This window comes from Mesoplodon densirostris, chromosome 2 (assembly GCF_025265405.1).
Source record: "Mesoplodon densirostris isolate mMesDen1 chromosome 2, mMesDen1 primary haplotype, whole genome shotgun sequence".
Taxonomy (NCBI): domain Eukaryota; kingdom Metazoa; phylum Chordata; class Mammalia; order Artiodactyla; family Ziphiidae; genus Mesoplodon; species Mesoplodon densirostris.
In genome coordinates this window covers 105,285,886-105,309,053 of record NC_082662.1, presented here as the reverse complement: position 1 = coordinate 105,309,053, position 23,168 = coordinate 105,285,886, and the positions used below count along the sequence as shown (strand labels likewise).

The following is a 23,168-nucleotide window of genomic DNA, read 5'->3' as shown; positions in this document are numbered from 1 at the left end:
AATGGCAAACCGCTACAGCACTCTGGCCCCTCTGGCTCTCTCCTGTAGCTCTGCGCACACTCAGGTTGCTCTGTGCTGAGATCCTGCGATATGTCCTCCTGCCATCACCCAGCACGCATGCCCACTCCTCTCAATTAAAACTTGGCTCAAGGAAGCTCCTTCTCTGAAGCCTTTTCCTGACTTCCCCTGGTTAGAGGGGACCCTTGCCCATGTCCTCCAAGCGTCCTTGACCGCACCACAAGCACGTTGCAGCCTCCATTTACACATCTATCTCCCCCTCCTAGACTGTGGGGATTTGGGTCTGCACAACGCCTGGCAAAGAAGAGCACCACCAGTATTTGTAGGATGGATGAGAAAGGAGCTCGGAGTCAGAGATTGTGGGTTGTGGTGCTGGCTCTGCATCTACTAGGACACTGAATTTCTCTGAGCCTCAGTTTGCTCATCTCATCTGTGAAATGGGGACAGTACACTTTTCTTACGAGATGGCTGTGAAGTTAAACTGAGAAGACACCTGGGAAAAGGCTAGTGTGGTGCAGATTTGGCGAGTGTCTGGAGCCGAGCAGGGACTCGGTCCTTATTGCCCACTTCAGCTGACAGCTGGGGAGGAAGTCTCAATTTCGGGGTGATGAGTCTCATCACTACCTTGTGCTTCTGTCTCCTCTCAGAGAGGGCTTCTCATCTTGCCCTATTTCGGGGAGTGTGTGTGTGTGCCTGGGGGTGCCTTACAGCAGGAGGGCTGGGTTTGCCACCAGGGGGCAAAGGCGTGTGAACCCTCCTCACTTTGTGGAGGCCTCAGCAAACGTTCAGAACCCAAATCCTGTTTGTCCAAGTTTCTCCAGGGCCTTGGACGGTGCGCCCGCTTGGCTGTCAGTAGGGATTGAGAGACGGCCCTGTGTGGGCTGTCGTGTCCTGGGCCCTGTGTAAATCAGTGGCAGCCTGCCTGTTAATGCCTGGACTTCTGCTTTCTCAGGATTTCTCCAACCATCTGTCACTCAGGTGCCTTCTTTGTTGTATCCTGGAAGGATGATTTTCATCAAGGCTCATGGTATCTGTTAATGCCGTGCAGAGGCATCCAGTTGGAAGAAGCAGGGGAGATGTGGTAGAGAGATCAACCTGGAATTGAAAGTTTAATAACTTGGAAAAAAAGGAGTTTTAGGGAAATGACCAAACAGCTTTGAAAGAATGGAGATGAGGTGAAACCTGTTCAACCAGGTCCTTGAGCAGTAGGTAGCTCAAATAGAAGGCAACTGATTAAACACGTGACGCGTCACACACTTGCTGGGCCACTCGGCCAGCCTGGCCCCAGCTCGTTTTGGCATCAGTTCCTCTCTCAGCCCCTTCCCTATTTCACATCAACCCCCTCCGCCACTTATGCAACCTCTGACTCATCTGTACCAGAGTGTTCACCCCTCTTGACTCCTTCCTGGGGGGCGGTGAGGAGGAAGGTGGTCTAAGAAATGACGGGACCATTTGTCCTCGTTGCAGGAGTAATCCACGCAGAGTGCACAATGGTTGGAAAACACTAAGTGCAAAGAAAACAGTCACTTGTTACCTTACTGCCTTTTAGCATTCTCTTGTGTGTTCTCTCAGAACTTTCCCCACCCATGTGTGTGGGTGTGGGTGTGAGGGGGGGTTCTTCACAAAAACACGTTCAGGGCTTCCCTGGTGGTGCAGTGGTTGAGAATCCACCTGCCAATGCAGGGGACACGGGTTCGAGCCCTGGTCTGGGAAGATCCCACATGCCGCGGAGCAACTAGCCCCGTGAGCCACAACTACTGAGCCTGCGCATCTGGAGCCTGTGCTCCACAACAAGAGAGGCGGCGACAGGGAGAGGCCCGCGCACCGCGATGAGGAGTGGCCCCCACTTGCCACAACTAGAGAAAGCCCTCGCACAGAAACGAAAAGCCAACACAGCCAAAAGTAAATAAATAAATAAATAAAATTTTAAAAAAGAAAAGGCAAAATTCCTTTTAAAAAAAGAAACAAAAAAGACGTTCAAACCCTTTTAGAGCCTTTTCCTTCTTTAACTTAGTAATGCGCTTTCAGCAGTGTTGGTGTTCATCAATGTTTTTCTCTGTGATTTGTAATGGCTGCATAGTATTTCACCGCACGGGGAAGTGCTGTAATTTATGTAACCAAGTCTCCCGGCGGACCTCTCCTTGCTCTGGGGATGCCCCAGGGGTGTGTTGCTCGTTCTTCTACCTCCCTCTGGAAGGTTCCTGTACTCTCTGCCAGCACAGCCCTCCACATTCCAATACTGTGTCCAGACTCCTCCTCCTCAGTTCTCTGCTCGAGGCTGCTGCAGAGTTAATATCTGCCACTGTGGTTCTGTCTTCCGTGCCTGTGCCCCCCAGTAAGAACAGGCAGGGCCCACTGCCTATCACCTGTTCACAGTCATGCTCGAAGCATGTTCCTCTAATTGAATTGGGAAAAAAAGATGCAACCCCAGAGCTGCCCACAGAGGAGGGCAAAGAGCAAGAGACTGAACCACCAACAAGGAAAGTCAAAGCTGAGAGAGGAAGAAGGGCCACAGATTGCTAGGGAAAATCTCCAGAAACCGTGTCAGTGCACTTGACTCTTAAGTTTTAGTTGAGTGTAGACGTTGGTAGTTTATTACTGGCCGCCCACACTCAAAGCAAAGTGGCCCCCTCCTTGGGTGGTCCCTGCTGCCCTAAGTGGTTGTATGCCAGGTCATGGAGTACAGATGCCCAGCTGGTCAAGTCTGGCTGGACCTGGGTGGGGTGAAGTGTGCATCCTAATTGGCCCCCAAGTCCACAGCTTGGGAGGGCTGGTTAAGAGTTGCTCAACCATTGAGCTTGCTGTCTGGGTAATTTGCACCAAGAGACGGAGCGGGGAGCTGCAGGTGAGTGCAGCGGCAACAGTAGGCACGTGTAGGCTGCGATTTTGGAGCCCAGAGACTGAGGCCAAGGGCAGGAAGCACATCCCTGAAGAGTGGAGTGGAGCTGTCTGTGGGGAGGGGGCCTAGGTCATGCAGGTTTTCCAGTTCTGGGCCTTCCAAGGCTTAGCTGCGCTGTGGTTGTACTCTCGGGTTGCTCTGAACCTCTACTCTGAGTTGTACCCCCTTCTGCACCCTCCTCCCCAACACACACTTGAGCTAGTTGAATGGGCTCAGCTTCCTGGGATTATCTGGTCACCATCCAACAGGACAGCCCACATGTGTTGGAGATGGTTGTGGTCTAGGAGAATGGTCATCTCTGCTGCCCGCCCAGCTGCTGCCCTTACTGTCCTGTGCAGCCAGCCCCCAGCTCCCAGAGCCACCTGTCCTTTCCCACAGGAAGCTGGCCGGGAACCTCTGGAACCAAATGCGAGTGTTGAGGGCTTTTCCTCACCTCAGGGAAGTGAGCACTTGGAGCCAGTGCCCTGCTGGAGTCATCGAGCTCATTCACCCATCCATTAATAATGTTTACTGAAGTCCGTCATAAGCCCAGTGCTGAGCTCTGGCCAGGGACGCACAGAGAGAGACACAGTTGGTCGTTGTCTAGTGACTCCAGCCGTGAGAGTCACAGCACGGCCGGGGGACCAGAGGAGAAGGCTCTGGGCAGGGGCCTTGGATGGAGTTGAGAAGAGCATTTGTGTTTTTCACAAGGAGGCTTACTGGGTCGCAGCTGGAGGGGCTGCACCTGTAGTGGGAAACTGCTGTGAGGCCCCCTGCAGACTACCCGTTCAGACCTGGGCGCCCTTGGCAGCGAGGCAGCCTCCACTTTCTAGCTCTGTGTCTCTGAGGCTTGGGTGCTGAGAGGCAGAAGCAGGGGGCATGTGTCAAGGACCCCTTCACGTCAGGTCTTATTCCTGATGTCACTGGGGAAGCCCCGGAAGGTCTTCTGCTTCCTTCTGCTGCCCCGGCGAGCCGGCATCCTTATGCTGCCCAGAGAAGCCCTTTGAGATTGTTCAGGAAGGACCTGGGCTCAGTGGTCCTCTTCCTGATGGGACTGGCCAGCTTCCAGGAGGAAGAACAGGACGGCTGAGTGTGAGGGCAGCCGCAGAGGAGTTGTTCTGCCCCGTGTGCCGGGAGGGTGGGCAGACAGTAAAGAGACTGTTGTAAAGCCCAGCAGGCACCTCTTGATCTGGCTCAGAATCTGGAGCAACCGAGACATCCTAGGTCCAGAAATGCAGCCTAAACGAGCAGCAGTGGCAACAGTCCTGAAATGTATGCTTGTGAGAAGGACCAAGGCATTTGCTGGTTCTGAGTGATGGTCCTTTTACTAGAACTCACGGTAAGCTTGTGGTTCCTAGGCCCCTGGACTTGGCAGGGACTGCTGTGCCATGAGGCCACCTTCTTACTAAAAAGACTCAGCCTGACACTCAGCCCACTTGTGTTGTCTTTGAGACCGGATGGAAGGAAACAGTGGTCAGTAGATCTAGGGTAACTACAGCGAGAGCATTTACAGGCAAGTAATGTGACTCTATCTTTTAATGTTTTTCCCCTCTGGAAAACAGAAGGCAAATACTGGTGCTTATATTCAAGTATGATCATCTTCCATTGGATTTGCTGCCTTGAGTCCTGGTGGAGCTGGGAGAAGGGTCTATCTCATAGCCATGGGCATGGTTGGCAGGGCTGCAGGACTCCCCCTTGGCTGCCTGTCCTTCCAGATGTTGCTTCCATGCCATTCCTAGGTAGGGGGTGAGGGGGAATACGGGTGAGGAATATTATGGGGTGGGTAGGACTCTGGAGTGTTATCCCTGCCTTTTCAGGGAAAGGAGTGGAGAGTAGTGGCAAGAGGTGAGTGATAGGAGAGGAGGGGCTGAGGTGGAAGAGCAGGGAGGTGTGGTCTTTGGGTTGGTCCTCGTGCCAAGCACGTCATGGGATGAAAAGAGCCATGGACATCCTGGAAGTGCCCAGGTCTTCCCTATGGTTTAAATAGTGAAGGACAGGAGAGCTGGAGGATTTCATAAATTCAGGTGAGAAAAGAACAAGAAATTGAAGGCATGTGAAAAAAGAAGGGCTTGTTTGTTATAGCCCCCACCCCCGAAAAAAAGAAAAAAGTAAACCTAAATATCCACCAATATGGGAATAAATAAAATGTGGTGTAGTCCTGTTATGGAATACTATACAGCTGTATAAAAGGAAAGACCCAGAATTATATTCAATCTCAAAAATGTTGAGGAGGAAAACTAAGGAACATTTCTGTATGAAAGGATGATGTTTACGTTAAAAAAATGCTGATCGGGCTTCACTGGTGGCACAGTGGTTGAGAGTCCACCTGCCGATGCAGGGGACACAGGTTCGTGCCCTGGTCCTGGAAGATCCCACATGCCGCAGAGCGGCTGGGCCCGTGAGCCATGGCCACTGAGCCTGCACGTCCGGAGCCTGTGCTCCACAACGGGAGAGGCCACAGCAGTGAGAGGCCTGCATACAGCAAAAAAATAAAAAAATAAAATAAAATGCTGATCAATAGTGTATATTTTCAATGGCTTTATATATATATATATATATATATATATATATTTACTATATATATATATATATATATATTTTTTTTTTTTCCTTTTTTAAGTCAGGAGTGATCTATCCCTAAGTCTTACCTGTACCAATCTCTGGGGAAAGGAGGGGGAAGCAGGATTAGAGCTAGTAGTCAGAAGAGATTAAAAGCTTGTAATATTTTAACTAAAAATTTTTAAAATTTTTGTCTAAATCAAGTAAGTATTAGAATGTTTAAAAAACTTTTGAAGTCATAGTTTAGCAGTCCTCTAAGGTGGCAGCTTCAACATCTAGTAATGAATGAATTAGACAACAGCTCAGAAGCAGGGACCCAGCCCAGGGTCTTGGTAGCTAAACGTCCTGGGATGGTGAGGCACCTAGTGACTCAGCGGACATCATGGAGATCAAAGCCAGTTTGGGACGAAGTGATTCATTTGTTTGCAGCCCTCTTTGCTGGTTCTGGAGCTGGTATTCACACCTTAGAAGTAGCATCAATAATTTAACATTTATTCATCATTGTCTCTAGAACACCTCTTTTAGGTACCACTGGAGATTTAAACTAAAAAAAGAATGGAGGATTAAATGAGTGATATTTTTGTCCTTGAACTTAAAACCAGGTCAGGCCCTCATCTTGTCTCACCGGACTGTTAATTTGGTCTCCCTGCTTCCAGTCTTGCCCTCTACTCTGTCCTCCACCTGCCACTTGAGTGATGATTCAGAAACACAAATCTGATCTGTCTCCTGCTTGCCTCTTCTCAGCTGCCCTGGTCCCAGAGGAGGAGTTTGATTTTATTTGCATGCCTTTCAGTGCCCTTTCCCACCTGGCACTGATGTGCCCTCCAGTCACGTGACAAAAGAGACCTTGGCAAACTTCTTGCTAATCCTGGGACATAGTACAATGTTTTCATATGGCATGTACCTCACCTTGCTTCCTTCAAGACCCAGTTCAGATGTTACTACCTCTGTGAAGCCTATTTGTCCTTACTTTCTCCTTTTGAGAGGTCTTAACCTTGCACTTTGCACCTCACTGCTATCACATCCTGTTGTATAGTATTAATTAGTTATGAGTATTTCTTTGGGGATTGTCAACTTAGGATAAAACTACGTCTTATTGGGCTTCCCTGGTGGTGCAGTGGTTGAGAGTCCGCCTGCCGATGCAGGGGACACGGGTTCGTGCCCCGGTCTGGGAAGATCCCACATGCCGCAGAGCAGCTGGGCCCGTGAGCCATGGCCGCTGAGCCTGCGCGTCCAGAGCCTGTGCTCTGCAATGGGAGAGGCCACAACAGTGAGAGGCCCGCGTACCACAAAAACAAACAAACAAAAAAACCCAAAAAACCCAAAAAAAACCCTACGTCTTATTCATCTCTCCTTCATGGTTTCTGTGCTGGTCCCCTTCATATAATAGGTATTCAAAAAATGTTGGCTGAAAGTATAACACATGTTCTAGTTACATTTGTTGTGTAACAAATTGTTTCACAACTCAGTGATTTAAAATAACCATTTTATTAGGCTCATAGAATCTGTGGGTTGGAAATTTGGGCAGGCACTGGCAGGGGTGGCTTCTCTCTGCTCTACGATATTGGCGGCCTCAGCTTAGAGGATCCCAAGGCTGGGAGGCGGCTCACAGCTCAATGAAGGCTGGTTCCTGCCCTTGGCTGGCTACTGATTGCAAGCTCTACTGGGGCTGTGGACTGGAGCACCCTCTCCATGTCTTGGACTCCCTCACAACATGGCAGCCTCAGGACTTCTTCCATGGTGGCATCAAGTTGCAGAGTGGAAACCGCATTGCTTTTTATGGCCGAGCCTTGAAAGTCACACCATGTCACAAACCTGCCCAGATTCAAAGGGAGGGGTATAAACTCCATCTCTTGGTCACAATGCAGAGGAGCACGTGGGACAGGAGATATTGTTACTGCCATGTTCGGAAAATACAAACTGCCATGGTTGGTGTGTGGGAGAGATTAATTCCACAGCTAGAGCTAATATCACTTACAACTACTGCTACAACTACAGTTGCTGGCTTAATGCATATTGAGCACTTATGGTGGGCCAGGTCCTAAGGGTTTTAAGCTCATTTAATCCTTCAACAATACTGTGAAGATTATATTACTTTACAGATAAGGATGCTGAGTCACAGAGAGGTTAAGTGACCAGCCAGGGTCTCCAGCTCCTGCCTGTGCTGTGAGAGGTCAGAGAGGGAGAAGCTTCCAGAATTAGCTCCATCCTTCAGGTCTGCTGCTGTGTTGTGCCACTGCACATATCACGTGAGTGTTGATGGCTATTTCAAGGGATGTTTTTGATGGAAGTAAAGACCTGGGTGCAGGTCTTTGTGCTTGTGGTCTGGGGAATCTGAGCCATGAGCTGTCCTGGCTCTGTGGCTCCCCTGTGTGTGTGGACCTTGGTCAGGCTGCCCCTGGAAGGCAGTGACATTGACCTAACGGGGCCTTCCTTGTTGAGGTATTTTCCATAGTGTGGGTGTCTCCAGCCTGGCTTCGTTGACATATTAATACACATAACTTACTGTCCCTGATTGGGGCCCAGCAACTGCTGGCTCTTGGTGGTAAGGACCAAGCTCTGTGTCTGTCTGTCCCCTGACCCAGAAAGGGATCAAGTGAGGATTCACTTTAGCTCATGCCCCTTCTTGTCCTCCCTTGGCTGAAGGCTAAAACGTGAGAATCCCCAGCCTTGTCACTGGAGTGGCCTTCCTGACTGCTCTCTCGGGAGCATTTCCGTTCTGTGAGGCCATTAGGTGGCCTGGTTTCCACACCATGGCTGGTCTGTTTGGCATTTTTTTTTTTTTTTTTTTTTTTTGCGGGACGCGGGCCTCTCACTGTCGTGGCCTCTCCCATTGCAGAGCGCAGGCTCCAGACATGCAGGCTCAGCGGCCACGGCTCACGGGCCCAGCCGCTCCACGGCATGTGGGATCTTCCCAGACCGGGGCACGAACCCGTGTCCCCTGCATCGGCAGGCGGACTCTCAACCACTGCGCCACCAGGGAAGCCCCATTAATGTTTTGTTTGGTTACTTTTCTAGGTACAGTATTTTTTTTTAACATAAATTTACTGTGTGTGCAGTTTTGCATTTTTAACTGAAATTCAAACATTAATCTTCTCTTTAATGCTTTTGTACTTAACAAAGATTTTTCCTGTTTTTGGATTAGTATCTCATGTTGGTAGAAACAAGATGAAATTTTAAAATTTTCATTTGGTGACTTTCACAGTATTATTTGATCTCTAGGATTACCTCTGAGATTGATATATAGTGCATTTACATTATTCCCATTTTACAGATTAAAAAATATACTAGTGTGGCCGAGGCACATGCAGAATTTGTAACAACTGTGTGCTGTTTGAGCTCTGAGGATTATAGAGGTCACAACTGGAACAGGAGATGTGGAATGGTGAGCTAGATCCTTCTGACACTTTGACATGCTCACTTATGCATCTTGAACTCAGAAATTGGATTCCGTGCTTAGAGATGTGTGTCCCTGAGCCCAGGTATGTTCCAAAAATGCATGGGAAGCTGGCTTTCACAGGCGCAGCCACACCTCCCTGCTCACTAACTCCTGAATCACAGTGCCTCTAGCCAGGTTGTCTAGGACTCAGCATGAAGGCAAAAGTGGGAGCAAACTTGGACAAGCAATAGCTTGAAAAACTAGTTAAGTGATATCATGTGTTTATGGATTAGAGACTGCCAAAACTAATCTAAAAGGATGTAGCCTTTCCCACTGACCATTTATTGTCTAAAGCAATGATTCTTAATCTTTTTTTCTGGGTCTTGAATATCTTTATCTTTTGAAGTTTATGGACTCTTTTTCTAGAAGAACACACACAAGTGCATGTAATGTAATTTTTCATTCAATCTTAGGACCCACAGGTGTCTATATTAGACACATATTGGTACAAAACAAATTACTCCAACACTTAAGACTAAAAGAACAGTAAATTCTTCTCAATTTTATTGCAAACGTAAAACTGCTCTTAAAATAAAAATTGTCCTAAAATAAAAATCTTGATTGGAGAAACTGTGTTCTGCTAAACCAGTAGTTACTGCAATTGTGAGTATAATTCTTAAAGCAAAACAAAACAAAAAAACCCAAAACCAAACCAAAAAAACAACAGTTAACATTTATTATCTCTCACAGTTTCTGTGGATCAGGAATTCAGGAGCATCTTAACCGTGAAGCTCTGACTCTGGGGCTCCCAGGGGGGTGCGGTCAAGATGTCATTTGGGGCTGCAGTCGTCTGAAGGCTTGGCCAGGGCTGGAGGAAGTAGCTCCAAGGAAGCTTAGTTATATGCTGGTTGTTGGCACTAGGCTTCACGTGGACCTGGTCACAGGGCTGCTTTGATGTCCTCATGACATGGCATTAGGCTTTCCTCAGGGTATGTGATCCCAGAGAGCACGGCGAAAACCCCAGTGTCTTTTTATGACCTAGCTTTGGAAGTCACACTCCATCATTTCTGCATTTCCTTTTGGTCACACAGGTCAGCTGTATTCAGTGCATAGGGCAAGGTATGGGGGAGTAGCTTCCAGGCCCTCTCCAGGTGTACCACACTCCCAGCACATTGACCTAGAAGTTCTAATCCTGTCATTTAGGGTTTTTAGTATATGTGCTGCCGAAGCGAGCACTGTATTAAAACATCATAATCACCCAAAGTCCATAGTTTACCTCAGGGTTCACTCTTGGTGTTATATATTCTGTGGGTTTGGACAAATGTATAATGAATGACATATATCCATCATTGTATTGATAGTATCATACAGAGTATTTTCACTGCCCTAAAAATACTTCGTGCTCTCCCTATTCATATCCCTGCCCTCCACAACCACTGACCTTTATGGAGACTGATTGGTCTCCATAGTTTTGCTTTTTTCAGAATGTCATTTACTTGGAATCATACAGTGTGTAGCATTTTCTGAACGGCTTCTTTCACTTAATAATATGTATTTTCAAGTTCCTCCGTGTCTTTTCATGGCTTGATAGCCCATTTCTTTTTACTGCTGAATAATATTCCATTGTCCGGATGTATCATAGTTTATTTATCCATTCACCTCCTGAAGGACATCTCATTTGCTTCCAAGTTTTGGCAGATATGAAGAGCGCTGCTGTAAATATCCATGCGTAGGTGTTTGTGTAGACAGAAGTTTTCAATTCCTTTGTGTAAATACCAAGGAGTGCAATTGCTGAATTGTATGGTAGGAATATGATTACTTTTACAAGATACCACAAGACTGTCCTCCAGAGCATCAGTACCATTTTGCATTTCTGTTGCAGGAAGGGGGACCCCTTCCAGGGCCCGAGAGCGGGCTCTCGTCTAACACTCGGAAATGAATTGTCCGAGGAGACACACGTGCTGACAAAGCAGGAGACTTTACTGGGAAGGGGCGCCCGGGTGGAGGGCAGGAGGGAAAGGGAACCCAGGAGGACTGCTCTGCCACGTGACTCGCTGTCTCGGGTTTTATGGTGATGGGGTTAGTTTCTGGGTTGTCTCTGGCCAATCATTCTGACTCAGGGTCCTTCCTGGTGGCATGCATGTAACTCAGCCAAGATGGATTCCAGCGGGGAGGATTCTGGGAGGTTGGCAGGACATGTGGACTGGCGTCTTCTCTCTCCTTTTGACCTTTCCCGAATTCTTCCGGTTGTTGGTGGCTTGTTAGTTCTGTGTTCCTTACCAGATCTCCTGTTGTAAAATAACTCATGCAAATTGTTACTGTCTTTGCCTGGCCAGGGTGGGCGGCTTCAGTCAGTGCTTCCCCTAACATGTCGACCAGCAGTGAATGAGCATTCCTGTTGCTCTGCATCCTCACCAGCATTTGGTGTTGTCAGCATTCCAAATTTTGGTCATTCTACTAGGTGTGTAGTAGTATCTCATTTTTGCTTTAATTTGCATTTCCCTGATGATGTATGATATGGAGCATCCTTTCAAGTAAGGAGCATCCTTACTTGCCATCTGTATATCTTTTTTGGTGAGGTGTCTGTTAAGGTCTTTGGCCCATCTTTTAATCAGGTTGTTTTTTTTTTCTTTATGTTTTAGGAGTCCATTTTATGTTTTACAGTACAGTTCATTATCAAATGTGTCTTTTACAAATATTTTCTCCCAGTCTGTGGCTTGTCTTCTAATTCTCTTGATATTGGCTTTTGCAGAGCAGATGTTTTATATTTTAATGAAGGCCAACTTATCATTTATTGCTTTCATGGATAATGCCTTTGGTATTGTGGCTGAAAGGACATCACCATGCCCAAGGTCATCTGGGTTTTCTCCTATGTTATCTTTTAGGAGTTTTAAATTAATTTATTTATTTATGGCTGCACTGGGTCTTCGTTGCTGCACGCGGGCTTTCTCTAGTTGCAGCGAGTGGGGGCCACTCTTCGTTGTGGTGCACGGGCTTCTGATTGCGGTGGTTTCTCTTGTTGCAGAGCACGGGCTCTAGGCATGCGGGTTCAGTAGTTGTGGCTCGCGGGCTCCAGAGCGCAGGCTCAGTAGTTGTGGCGCATGGGCTTAGTTGCTCTGCGGCATGTGGGATCTTCCCGGAACAGGGCTTGAACCCGTGTCCTCTGAATTGGCAGGCGGGTTCTTAACCACTGCGCCACCAGGGAAGTCCACTTTTAGGAGTTTTATAGTTTTGCATTTTACAATTAGGTCTGTGATCTATTTTGAGTTAATTTTTGTGAAGAGTGTAAGGTTGTATCTAGATTCATTTTTTTATGTGTCTAGTAGTTTGAACACCATTTGTTGAAGAGACTATCTTTACTTCATTGTTTTTCCTTTGACCTGTGTCAGAGATCAGTTGACTATATTTATGATGCTAATGTAAATGGTATTGTGCTTTTACTTTTAGATTCTATTTATTCATTATTGGTATATAGGAAAGCAGTTGACTTTTGTATATTAACCTCTGGTATCCTGCAATCGTGCTGTAATCTCTTAGTTCAGGAGTTTTTTTGTCAATAAAAACTTTTTCATTTTTACATAGACAATCATGTCACCTGCAAACAAAGACAGTTTTATGTCTTCCTTCCCAATATGTATACCTTTTAAGTCTTTTTCTTGCCTTATTGAAAAGGAATGGTGAGAAGGGACATCTTTGCATTGTTCCTGATCTTAGTGGGAAAGCTTTGAGTTTCTCACCATTAAGTGTGATGTTAGCTATAGGTTTTTTGTAGGTAGTCTTTATCAAGTTGCGAAAGTTCCATTCTGTTCCTAGTTTACTGTGAGTTTTCTTAATGAATTGGTGTTGAATTTTGTCAAATACTTTTTCTGCATCTGTTGATATAACCATGTGGTTTTTCTTTTTTAGTTTGATGTGATATGTTATAATACATTGATTGATTTTTGAATGTTGAACAACTGCACCTGGGATGAATCTCATTTGGTTCTGGTATATAATTCCTTTTATATTTTTTGGATTCGATTTGCTAATATTTTGTTGAGAATTTTTGCACCTATGTTCATGAGAAATATTTGTCTGTAGTTTTCTTATAATACCTTTGATGATTTTGGTATTAGGGTAACGCTGGCCTGATAGAATGAGTTAGGAGGGGATATACCCTCTGTTTCCCATCCTATGAAAGAGATTGTAGAGAATTGGTATAATTTCTTCCTTAAATGTTTGGTAGAATTCACCAGTGACTCCATCTGGGCCTGGTGCTTTCTGTTTTGGACAGTTATTAATTATTGATTCAGTGTCTTTAATAGGTATAGACCTATTCAGATCATCTTTGCTTCTTGTGTGAGTTTTTGCAGATTGTATATTTCAAGGAATTGGTCCATTTCATCTAGGTTATCAAATTTGTGATCATACAGTTGTTCATAGGATTCCTTTATTATTCTTTTAATTTCCATAGAATCTTATAATTTCCTCTCTTTCATTTTGGATATTAATAACTTGTACCCTCTTTTTTTCTTTGTTAACTTGGCTAGAGGCTTATTGGTTTTATTGATATTTTCAAAAAACCAGCTTTTGATTTCATTGACTTTCTCTGTTGATTTTCTGTTTTTAATTTCATTGATTTCTACCCTAATTCTTATTTTTTCTGCTTACTTTGGATTTACTTTACTCCTCCTTTCCTAATTTCCTAAGGTAGAAACTTCAATTATTGACTTAAGATTTTTATTCTTTTCTAATTCAGTGCTATAAATTTTCCTCTAAGCACTGCTTTCCCTGCATATCATAGCTTTTGCTAAGTCATATTTTAATTTTCATTTATTGATAGTTTAAAAATATTTTTTTTAATTTCTCTTGAGACTTTTTTCTGTGACCCGTGTGTTATTTAGAGGTGTGTTGTTTAATCTCCACATATTTTGATATTTTCCAGTTATCTATTATTGATTTCTAGTTTAATTCCATTTTGGTCTACCAGCAGATATTATATGATTTCTATTTCCTAAAATTTGTTAAGGGGTATTTTATGGCCCAGAATGTGGTCTGTGTTGGTGAATGTTCCATGTGAGCATGAGAAGAATGTGTATGCTACTGTCGTTGGATGAAATAGTCTGTAGATGTCTGTTGTATCCAGTTCATTGAAGGTGTTGTTGAGTTCAACTATGTCCTTATGGATTTACTGCTTGATGATTCTGTCCATTTCTGAGAGAGAGGTGTTGACATCATCAACTATGCTAGTGGATTCATCTTTTTTTCCTTGCAGTTCTATCAGTTTTTGCCTCATGTAGTTTGATGCTCTGTTGTTATGTGCATATGCAGTAAGACCTGTTATGTCTTCTTGGAGAATTGACTCCTTTAATCATTATGTAATGTCCTTCTTCATTCCTGATAATTTTCCTTACTTTGAAGTCTGTCTAAAATTAATATAGCCACTCCAGCTCTTTTGATTAGTGTTAACATGGTATATTTTTCTCTATTCATTTACTTTTAATCTTTTTGTCTTTATGTTTAAAGTGGGTTTCTTGTAGACAAGATATAGTTGGGTAGTGTTTTTAATCCACTCTGACAATCTCTGTCTTTTAATTGGTACATTTAGACCATTGACATTCAAAGTGATTATTGATGTAGTTGGATTAATATCTACCATATTCATTACTATTTTTTGTTGCCCTTTTTTTTGTTCCTATTTTTGTCTCCCACTCTTTTTATGTCTTTTGTGTCTAGTCCTTTTTATACAGTTATATATAATACTTGGATCATTTTAATTTAGAGAAGTGATACTTACTTATTGCAAAACAAAGAGTACAGAAATGTCTAAAGTAAAAAATGTTATTTTTGATCCCTGCCCAGAGGAACCTTCTATTGTAGGCTGAGAGGGAAGATGGAAGGGACAGTGGGGTCAGGAGATGTCTTGGCCAGGGTCGGGGCTCTGTCTTTAAAAATTTTTTTTCTTTCTTTGCGATACGCGGGCCTCTCACTGTTGTGGCCTCTCCCATTGCGGAGCACAGGCTCTGGACTCACAGGCCCAGCGGCCATGGCTCACAGGCTCAGCTGCTCCGCGGCATGTGGGATCCTCCTGGACCGGGGCACGAACCCACGTCCCCAGCATCGGCAGGTGGACTCTCAACCACTGCGCCACCAGGGAAGCCCGGGGCTCTGTCTTTTTGAAGGTAGCAGCATCTAGGAAAAGGAGATCCGGACAGCAGGGGCAGTGCCAGGAGAAGGAAATGGGGAAGGTGGAGTATAGAATGGGAATTAAACTGCTGAGAAGAGAAAGTTAATTTCTATTTCTATGTTAAGGTCCACTTCCTAAGAGCAGCATTATTTTCAAGGGTCAGAGGCCCTTTGTGGGGTCGGAAGGGAATTCAGAAGATATTTAATAAGCAGGTGCAGCTGACTGTGTATGGTTAAAGTACAATCTAGTATCTATTTATTTATTTATTTGTCAGGACTGTTTATAACCGGCTTCCCCGACTCAGACAAGTTGTTTTGACCCTGATGCCCTGGCTCATTCAGGCCACTTAACACTGTTTACCTTTCAGGGGAATAATGTGTATGATCCCCCGATCTAGTGCTTTTGTAAGGTCTGTAAATAGAATGCACTCTAGGTGAGCTCAGTATTGCATCATCATAGCCAGAATCTGATCGGCCTCAGCTGCTTTCTTCTGCCCGTTCACTAGAGGAGAATAAAACTTTCTTGACCCAAATCAGCAAAGGGAGGAGCTCAAAGCTATTGAGAGTCTTAAATCAGGATCTGGTCTTTAATTTGGGCACCTGGCTGGCACTCTGTAGATAAAGACCTCTCGACACTGCTCTGCGTTAGAGTTTTTAAAACTCCTAATGCCCAGGCTTCTGCACACCAGACCAGTTACATGGGGTGGGGCCCGGGCCCTGTTATTTTTTAAAGCTCTCCAGGTGATTCCAGTGTGGGTCTAAGGTTGAGAAGTAGTGTCCTAACAAAGATGCTGGCTGGTCCTGACCTGCTTCCAGCCTTCTTTGCAGCGGGTGGGGCGTGGTTGTGGCTGTTTTGTCATAGAACATTGAAATGCAGGGAGACCTAAAAGTTATGAATGTAGTTACATTGTTTTCAAAGTTCTGCATTTCTGGAGTACTGCAAACATTTGGTTCAAGTGTCATTATATACATATATATATATTTTTAAATTGTTGTAGGACACATAGTAAAAATGTTACACACTAAATTTTAACATACTGAAAATAATAACTAATGAGCTGTCTTCTCCATGACCTTCAATATAGTTGTGAATGCTGTCAACCAGAATGTATCACGTAAATTCACGTACCACTTCCATCTGTTGATTTGCCACCTCTCCCCCACCCCCCTTTTCACTTTCCTTGCTTCTGCTGCTTAAGCCAAGGTGGGGTTCCATGTAAGATTTTGTTTGGGAGAAAAGATTGTGCATGAATAAAAGTTTATAAGCCACAGGCCTTTCCTTGTAGCGTCTGTTTTGGATTAGATCAGCTTGCTTTGAGGCTCAAGCATCCCCTGGGCTGGGCTTTGAGCTGCATCCTGCTAGGATTTGAGCTGTCCCGGCTGTTCCCCAGCTGGATCCATTTCAGATAAGTTTAAGCTGGGGCAGCTGTGATTGCCTTTTGGAGGGAGAGTGGGAGAAGCTTTCATGGGAGTGGGAGTGGGCTGCAGCTGTGGGTGGAGGTGGGTGACCCCACAAATGGTGTCATCGTCAAGAGGCCATTGGCATGTCCTTGAGGGATCACTGGCCCAAATCCTGTCCTCTCTGGATCCAGAGCCACAGAATATTCCAGCCCGGAGAGGCCCTAGCTAGCAGCTCTTTCTTAAGGACTAATTATGGGCTAGGTCCCATGCTAGGGGCTTTATATATGTTATCTAATTCAGTCTTTTGATAACTCTATGAGGCACACATGATTATCCCCATCTTACAGATGAGAAAACTGAAGCTTGGAGTGGTTAAGTAACTTATCCAAGGTCACAACTAATCTAATAAGTGACAAAGCCAGCATTGGCACACGTGCTAGTCCACTCCAAAGCCTTCTTAGAAATCATTTTGTGGATGAAGAGATCAAGGTACAAGAGAGGAAAAGCAGCTTGTCCAAGATGGCACAGCCAGCTCCAGTTCCTGGCAAAGCTGTGACTAGCCCTCCCCTGCTCTTTCTGTCACAGTGCTGTGCCCCCACTGCTGTCAAGGGGAAGGCCACAGGGGTGTGTCCCCCTCCCACCTTCTCAGTGGCTCAGGCAGTATCAGTTGTGCTGGCATGGAATGAGGACGCAAACTCACTATATTTCCTGCCCCTGAGTCTGCGAGGGGAGACCATGTTAAGAACACAGAGAAGGCAGGCAGAGGCCAGGCGGAGACGTATATCCCAGCCAGGAGGTGGGGCAGCCGGTGGTGAATCAGAGCTCAGTCTCCAGAGCAGCCTGACTTCCTTGTTACGGGGGGCACCGTCAGTTGCCCCCATCGGCGGTGTGTGGGCATCTGGGCGTCAGGGATGTGCATCAGCCCTTCCCATTCCTGTTCATGTGTACTCAGAAGAGCGGCCTGCAGGAGCTCAGCTTTGCCTCCGCATATGGAAGGAAGAGGGTGTAACGAATGCTCTACATGGTGTCACGGGAGTAGCTACCTCTTGCAAGTAAGGGTGCAGCACCAAAGAAAGGGCCCCAGGACTCCCTCCTACCAGCCCTCTAATCAAGAAAGGAGCATTTATTTAGTTTCAGCCAGATTGCAAGGAAATTGCTTTTATTTGTTTTCCTCTGAGTTTGTGCCAAGGATTCAACTTTTCCTCCTCATTTTATTAAAAAACTTTATAAAGGGCATTAATAAATAGATATAAAACTGCCACATAAATGACAGAGGGACTAAATGAAATTCCCAAGAGTCAGCCATTGAATAAGTAACAGAACCATCTCCTTGCATGATCAAATCCCATATATGCAAATTAGAGACAGTGCTTTACCACAGTGTTTTAATTAATATTTATAAATCAAAGAGCGCCTCAGAAAGGGCCAGTAAGCTACTTATATTATTACCATGTCACACGAATAACAAAACCTTTGAACATTGCTGCCTGCTTTGCATTTTGGTCTGAGAAGTAAGTGAGCCTGTTGTGTGTGTCTCCCCCACAGGGGTAGTGTCAGCACAGCGGCAAGTCGCCGTCCAGGAAGGACCCTTGTACCGCACAGAGGGCTCCCACATCACCATCTGGTGCAACGTCAGTGGCTACCAGGGGCCTTCTGAGCAGAATTTCCAGTGGTCCATTTACCTGCCCTCTGCCCCTGAGCGCGAGGTCCAGATTGTCAGCACCATGGACTCTTCCTTCCCTTACGCCATCTATACCCAGCGTGTCCGCAGCGGGAAGATCTACGTGGAGAGGGTCCAGGGGAACTCGGCATTATTGCACATCACCGATCTCCAGGCCCGGGATGCTGGGGAGTATGAATGCCACACGCCCAACACCGACGAGCGATACTTCGGGAGTTACAGTGCCAAGATGAACCTCGTGGGTAAGGAGATAACTGTGTTCACATGGCTGCTGTCCTGCCTGAGTGTCATAGTCAGTGTGAGCTGCTATCATAAACTATCATAGACTGGACTGGGTGCTTAAACAACAAGCATTTATTTCCCAGTTTTGGAGGCTGGAAGTCCTAGATCAGGGTGCCAGCATGGTTAGTACTGGTGAGAGCCCTCTTCAGGGTTGCAGAGTACTGATTTCTTGTTGTCTCCTTACATGGCAGAAAGGGAAGGAGAAAGCTGTCTGGGGTCCATTTATAAGGGCAATAATACCAGGGACTTTCCTGGAGGTCCAGTGGTTAAGACTCTAGGCTTCCACTGCAGCGGGCACGGGTTCAGTCCCTGCTCTGGGAACTAGGACCCCGCATGCAGTGTAGTGCAGCCAAAAAAAAAAAGGTGGGGGGCACTAATCCCATTCATGAGGGCTTCACCCTCATGACCTAATCACCTCCCCAAAGCCTCATCTCCAGATACCATCACACTGGGAATTAGGTTTCAACACAGGAATTTGGGGGGGGAACATAAACATTCAATCCATAACACTGAGTCACTTCTTTTATAGCGCAGTTTTATTTGACTTTAAAAGGAGAATCCAAAGCTCCCCAAATATTTTAGAGGTCAACAGGTAGCATAAGTGAACCAAGTTTGTGTGTTCACTTGTAAATAGTAGGCTGAAGCTAAAACTTAAAGAAGATCTAATGCAGATGTTAAGAATTTCAGAGAAGGTTAACTGACCCTCGAGCTGGTGAAAGGGGATATAAAAATATAAGGCAAGGACATTTGTGGTTGATAAGCTGAAGAACTGATGAGGAACACTAAGCAGGTGACATCAGCTGGAAGAGAGGCCAAAACTCTAGAAACGTTGGGCCTTTGTTTTTTTTTAATTTAATTTAATTTATTTTTTATACAGCAGGTTCTTATTAGTTACCTATTTTATACGTATTAGTGTATACATGTCAATCCTAATCTCCCAATTCATCACACCACCACCACCACGCCTCCTGCCACTTTCCCCGCTTGGTGTCCATACGTTTGTTCTCTACATCTGTGTCTCTATTTCTGCCCTGCATACTGGTTCATCTGTACCATTTTTCTAGGTTCCACATATATGCGTTAATATACGAAATTTGTTTTTCTCTTTCTGACTTACTTCACTCTGTATGACAGTCTCTAGATCCATCCACATCTCTACAAATGACCCAGTTTCGTTTCTTTTTATGGCTGGGTAATATTCCATTGTATATATCAACCACATCTTTTTTATTCATTCATCTGTCGATGGGCATTTAGGTTGCTTCCATGACCTGGCTATTGTAAATAGTGCTGCAATGAACATTGGGGTGCATGTGTCTTTTTGAATTATGGTTTTCTCTGGGTATATGCCCAGTAGTGGGATTGCTGGGTCATATGATAATTCTATTTTTAGTTCTTTAAGGAACCTCCATACTGTTCTCCATAGTGGCTGTATCAATTTACATTCCCACCAACAGTGCAAGAGGGTTCTCTTTTCTCCACACCCTCTCCAGCATTTACTGTTCGTAGATTTTCTGAGGATGCCCATTCTAACTGGTGTGAGGTGATACCTCATTGTAGTTTGGATTTGCATTTCCCTAATATTAGTGATGTTGAGCAGCTTTTCATGTGCTTCTTGGCCATCTGTATGTCTTCTTTGGAGGAATGTCTATTTAAGTCTTCTGCCCATTTTTAGATTGGGTTGTCTGTTTTTTAAATATTGAGCTGCATGAGCTGTTTATATATTTTGGGGATTAATCCTTTGTCCAATGATTCATTTGCAAACATTTTCTCCCATTCTGAGGGTTGTCTTTTTGTCTTGTTTGTAGTTTCCTTTGCTTTGCAAAAGCTTCTAAGTTTCATTAGGTCCCATTTGTTTATTTTTATTTCCATTACTCTAGGAGGTGGATCAAAAAAGATCCTGCTGTGATTTATGTCAAAGAGTATTCCTCCTATGTTTTCCTCTGAGAGTTTTATAGTGTCTGACCTTACATTTAGGTCTCTAATCCATTTTCAATTTATCTTTGTGTATGTTGTTAGGAAGTGTTCTAATTTCATTCTTTTACATGTAGCTGTCCAGTTTTCCCAGAACCACTTATTGAAGAGACTGTCTTTTCTCCATTGTATATCCTTGCCCCCTTTGTCATAGATTAGTTGAACATAGGTGTGTGGGTTTATCTCTTGGCTTTCTATCCTGTTCCATTGATCTATATTTCTGTTTTTGTGCCAGTACCATATTGTCTTGATTACTGTAGCTTTGTAGTATAGTCTGAAGTCAGGGAGTCTGATTCCTCCAGCTCCGTTTTTTTCCCTGAGGAGTGCTTTGGCTATCAAGGGTCTTTTGTGTCTCCATACAAATTTTAAGGTTTTTTTGTTCTAGTTCTGTAAAAAATGCTACTGGTAATTTGATAGGGATTGCATTGAATCTGTAGATTGCTTTGGGTAGTATAGTCATTTTCACAATATTGATTCTTCCAATCCACGAACATGGTATATCTCTCCATCTGTTTGTGTCATCTTTGATTTCTTTCATCAATGCCTTATAGTTTTCTGAGTACAGGTCTTTTACCTCCTTAGGTAGGTTTATTCCTAGGTATTTTATTCTTTTTGTTGCAGTGGTTAGTGGGCTTGTTTCCGATCTTTCATTGTTAGTGTATAGGAATGCAAGAGATTTTGGTGCATTATTTTGTATCCTGCAACTTTACCATATTCATCATTGATGAGCTCTAGTAGTTTTCTGGTGGCATCTTTAGGATTCTCTATGTATAGTATCATGTCATCTGCAAACAGTGACAGTTTTACTTCTTCTTTTCCAATTTTTATTCCTTTTATTTCTTTTTCTTCTCTAATTGCTGTGGCTAGGACTTCCAAAACTATGTTGAATAATAGTGGTGAGAGTAGACATCCTTGTCTTGTTCCTGATCTTAGAGGAAATGCTTTCAGTTTTTCACCTTTGAGAATGATGTTTGCTGTGGGTTTGTGATATGTGGCCTTTATTATGTTGAGGTAGGTTCCTTCTATGCCCACTTTCTGGAGAGTTTTTATCATAAATGGGTGTTGAATTTTGTCAAAGGTTTTCCTGCATCTATTGAGATGATCATATGGCTTTTATTCTTCAGTTTGTTAATATGGTATATCACATTGTTTGATTTACATATATTGAAGAATCCTTGCATCCCTGGGATAAATCCCACTTGATCATGGTGTATGATCCTTTTAATGTGTTGTTGGATTCTGTTTGCTAGTATTTTGTTGATGATTTTTGCATCTGTTTTCATCAGTGATATTGGTCTGTAATCTTCTTTTTTTTGTAGTATCTTTGTTTGGTTTTGGTATTGGGGTGATGGTGGCCTCATAGAATGAGTTTGGGAGTGTTCCTCCCTCTGCAGTTTTTTGGAAGAGGTTGAGAAGGATGAGTGTTAGCTCTTCTCTAAATGTTTGGTAGAGTTAACCTGTGAAGCCATGTGGTCCTGGACTTTTGTTTGTTGGAAGATTTTTAATCACAGTTTCAATTTCATTACTTGTGATTGGTCTGTTCATATTTTCTATTTCTTCCTGATTCTGTCTTGGAAGATTATACCTTTCTAAGAATTTGTCCATTTCTTCCAGGTTGTCCATTTTATTGGCATAGAGTTGCTTGTAGTAGTCTCTTAGTATGCTTTGTATTTCTGCAGTGTCTGTTGTAACTTCTCCTTTTTCATTTCTAATTTTATTGATTTTAGTCCTCTCCCTCTTTTTCTTGATGAGTCTGGCTAAAGGTTTACCAATTTTGTTTCTCTTCTCAAAGAACCAGCTTTTAGTTTTATTGATCTTTGCTATTGTTTTCTTTGTTTCTATTCCATTTATTTCTACTCTGATCTTCATGATTTCTTTCCTTCTACTAACTTTGGGTTTTGTTTGTTTTTCTTTCTCTAGTTCCTTTAGGTGTAAGGTTAGATTGTTTATTTGAGTTTTTTCTTGTTTCTTGAGGTAGGCTTGGTATTACTATAAACTTCCCTCTTAGTACTGCTTTTGCTGCATCCCATAGGTTTTGGATTGTCGTGTTTTCATTGTAATTTGTCTCTAGGTATTTTTTGATTTACTCTTTGATTTCTTCAGTGATCTCTTGGTTATTTAGTAACATATTGTTTAGTCTCCATGTACTTGTGTCTTTTACATTTTTTTCCCTGTAATTGATTTCTAATCTCATAGCACTGTGGTCAGAAAGGATGCTTGATATGATTTCAATTTTCTTAAATTTACCGAAGCTTGATTTGTGACCCAAGATGTGATCTATCCTGGAGAATGTTCCATGTGCATTTGAGAAGAAAGTTTAATCTGCTGTTTTTGGAAGGAATGTCCTATAAATATCAATTAAATCTATCTGGTCTATTGTGTCATTTATAGCTTGTTTTTCCTTATTAATTTTCTGTTTGGATGATCTGCCCTTTGGTGTGAGCGAGGTGTTAAAGTCCCCCACTATTATTGTGTTACTGTCGATTTCCTCTTTTATAGCTGTTAGCAGTTGCCTTATGTATTGAGGTGCTCCTATGTTGGGTGCATATATATTTATAATTGTTATATCTTCTTCTTGGATTGATCCCTTGATCATTATGTAGTGTCCTTCCTTGTCTCTTGTAACAGTCTTTATTTTAAAGTCTATTTTATCTGATATGAGTATTGCTACTCCAGCTTTCTTTTGATTTCCATTTGCATGGAATATCATTTTCCATCCCCTCACTTTCAGTCTGCATGTGTCCCTAGGTCTGAAGTGGGTCTCATGTAGACAGCATATATATGGGTCTTTTTTTGCCATTCAGCAAGCCTGTGTCTTTTGGTTGCAGCAT

General features: G+C 43.9%; 1 protein-coding gene across 5 annotated transcripts in view; it reads left to right on the top strand.

Moving 5' to 3' along the window:
- The window catches only part of IGSF3 (immunoglobulin superfamily member 3), a 98,716-nt gene that overhangs the window by 36,309 nt on the left and 39,239 nt on the right, over window positions 1–23,168 (top strand). For all 5 annotated transcript variants that reach the window (XM_060090349.1, XM_060090350.1, XM_060090347.1 and 2 more), the window contains exon 3: window positions 17,946–18,323. In XM_060090349.1, coding sequence (XP_059946332.1) covers window positions 17,946–18,323 — 378 coding nt within the window. The remainder of the gene's footprint in view (window positions 1–17,945; window positions 18,324–23,168) is intronic.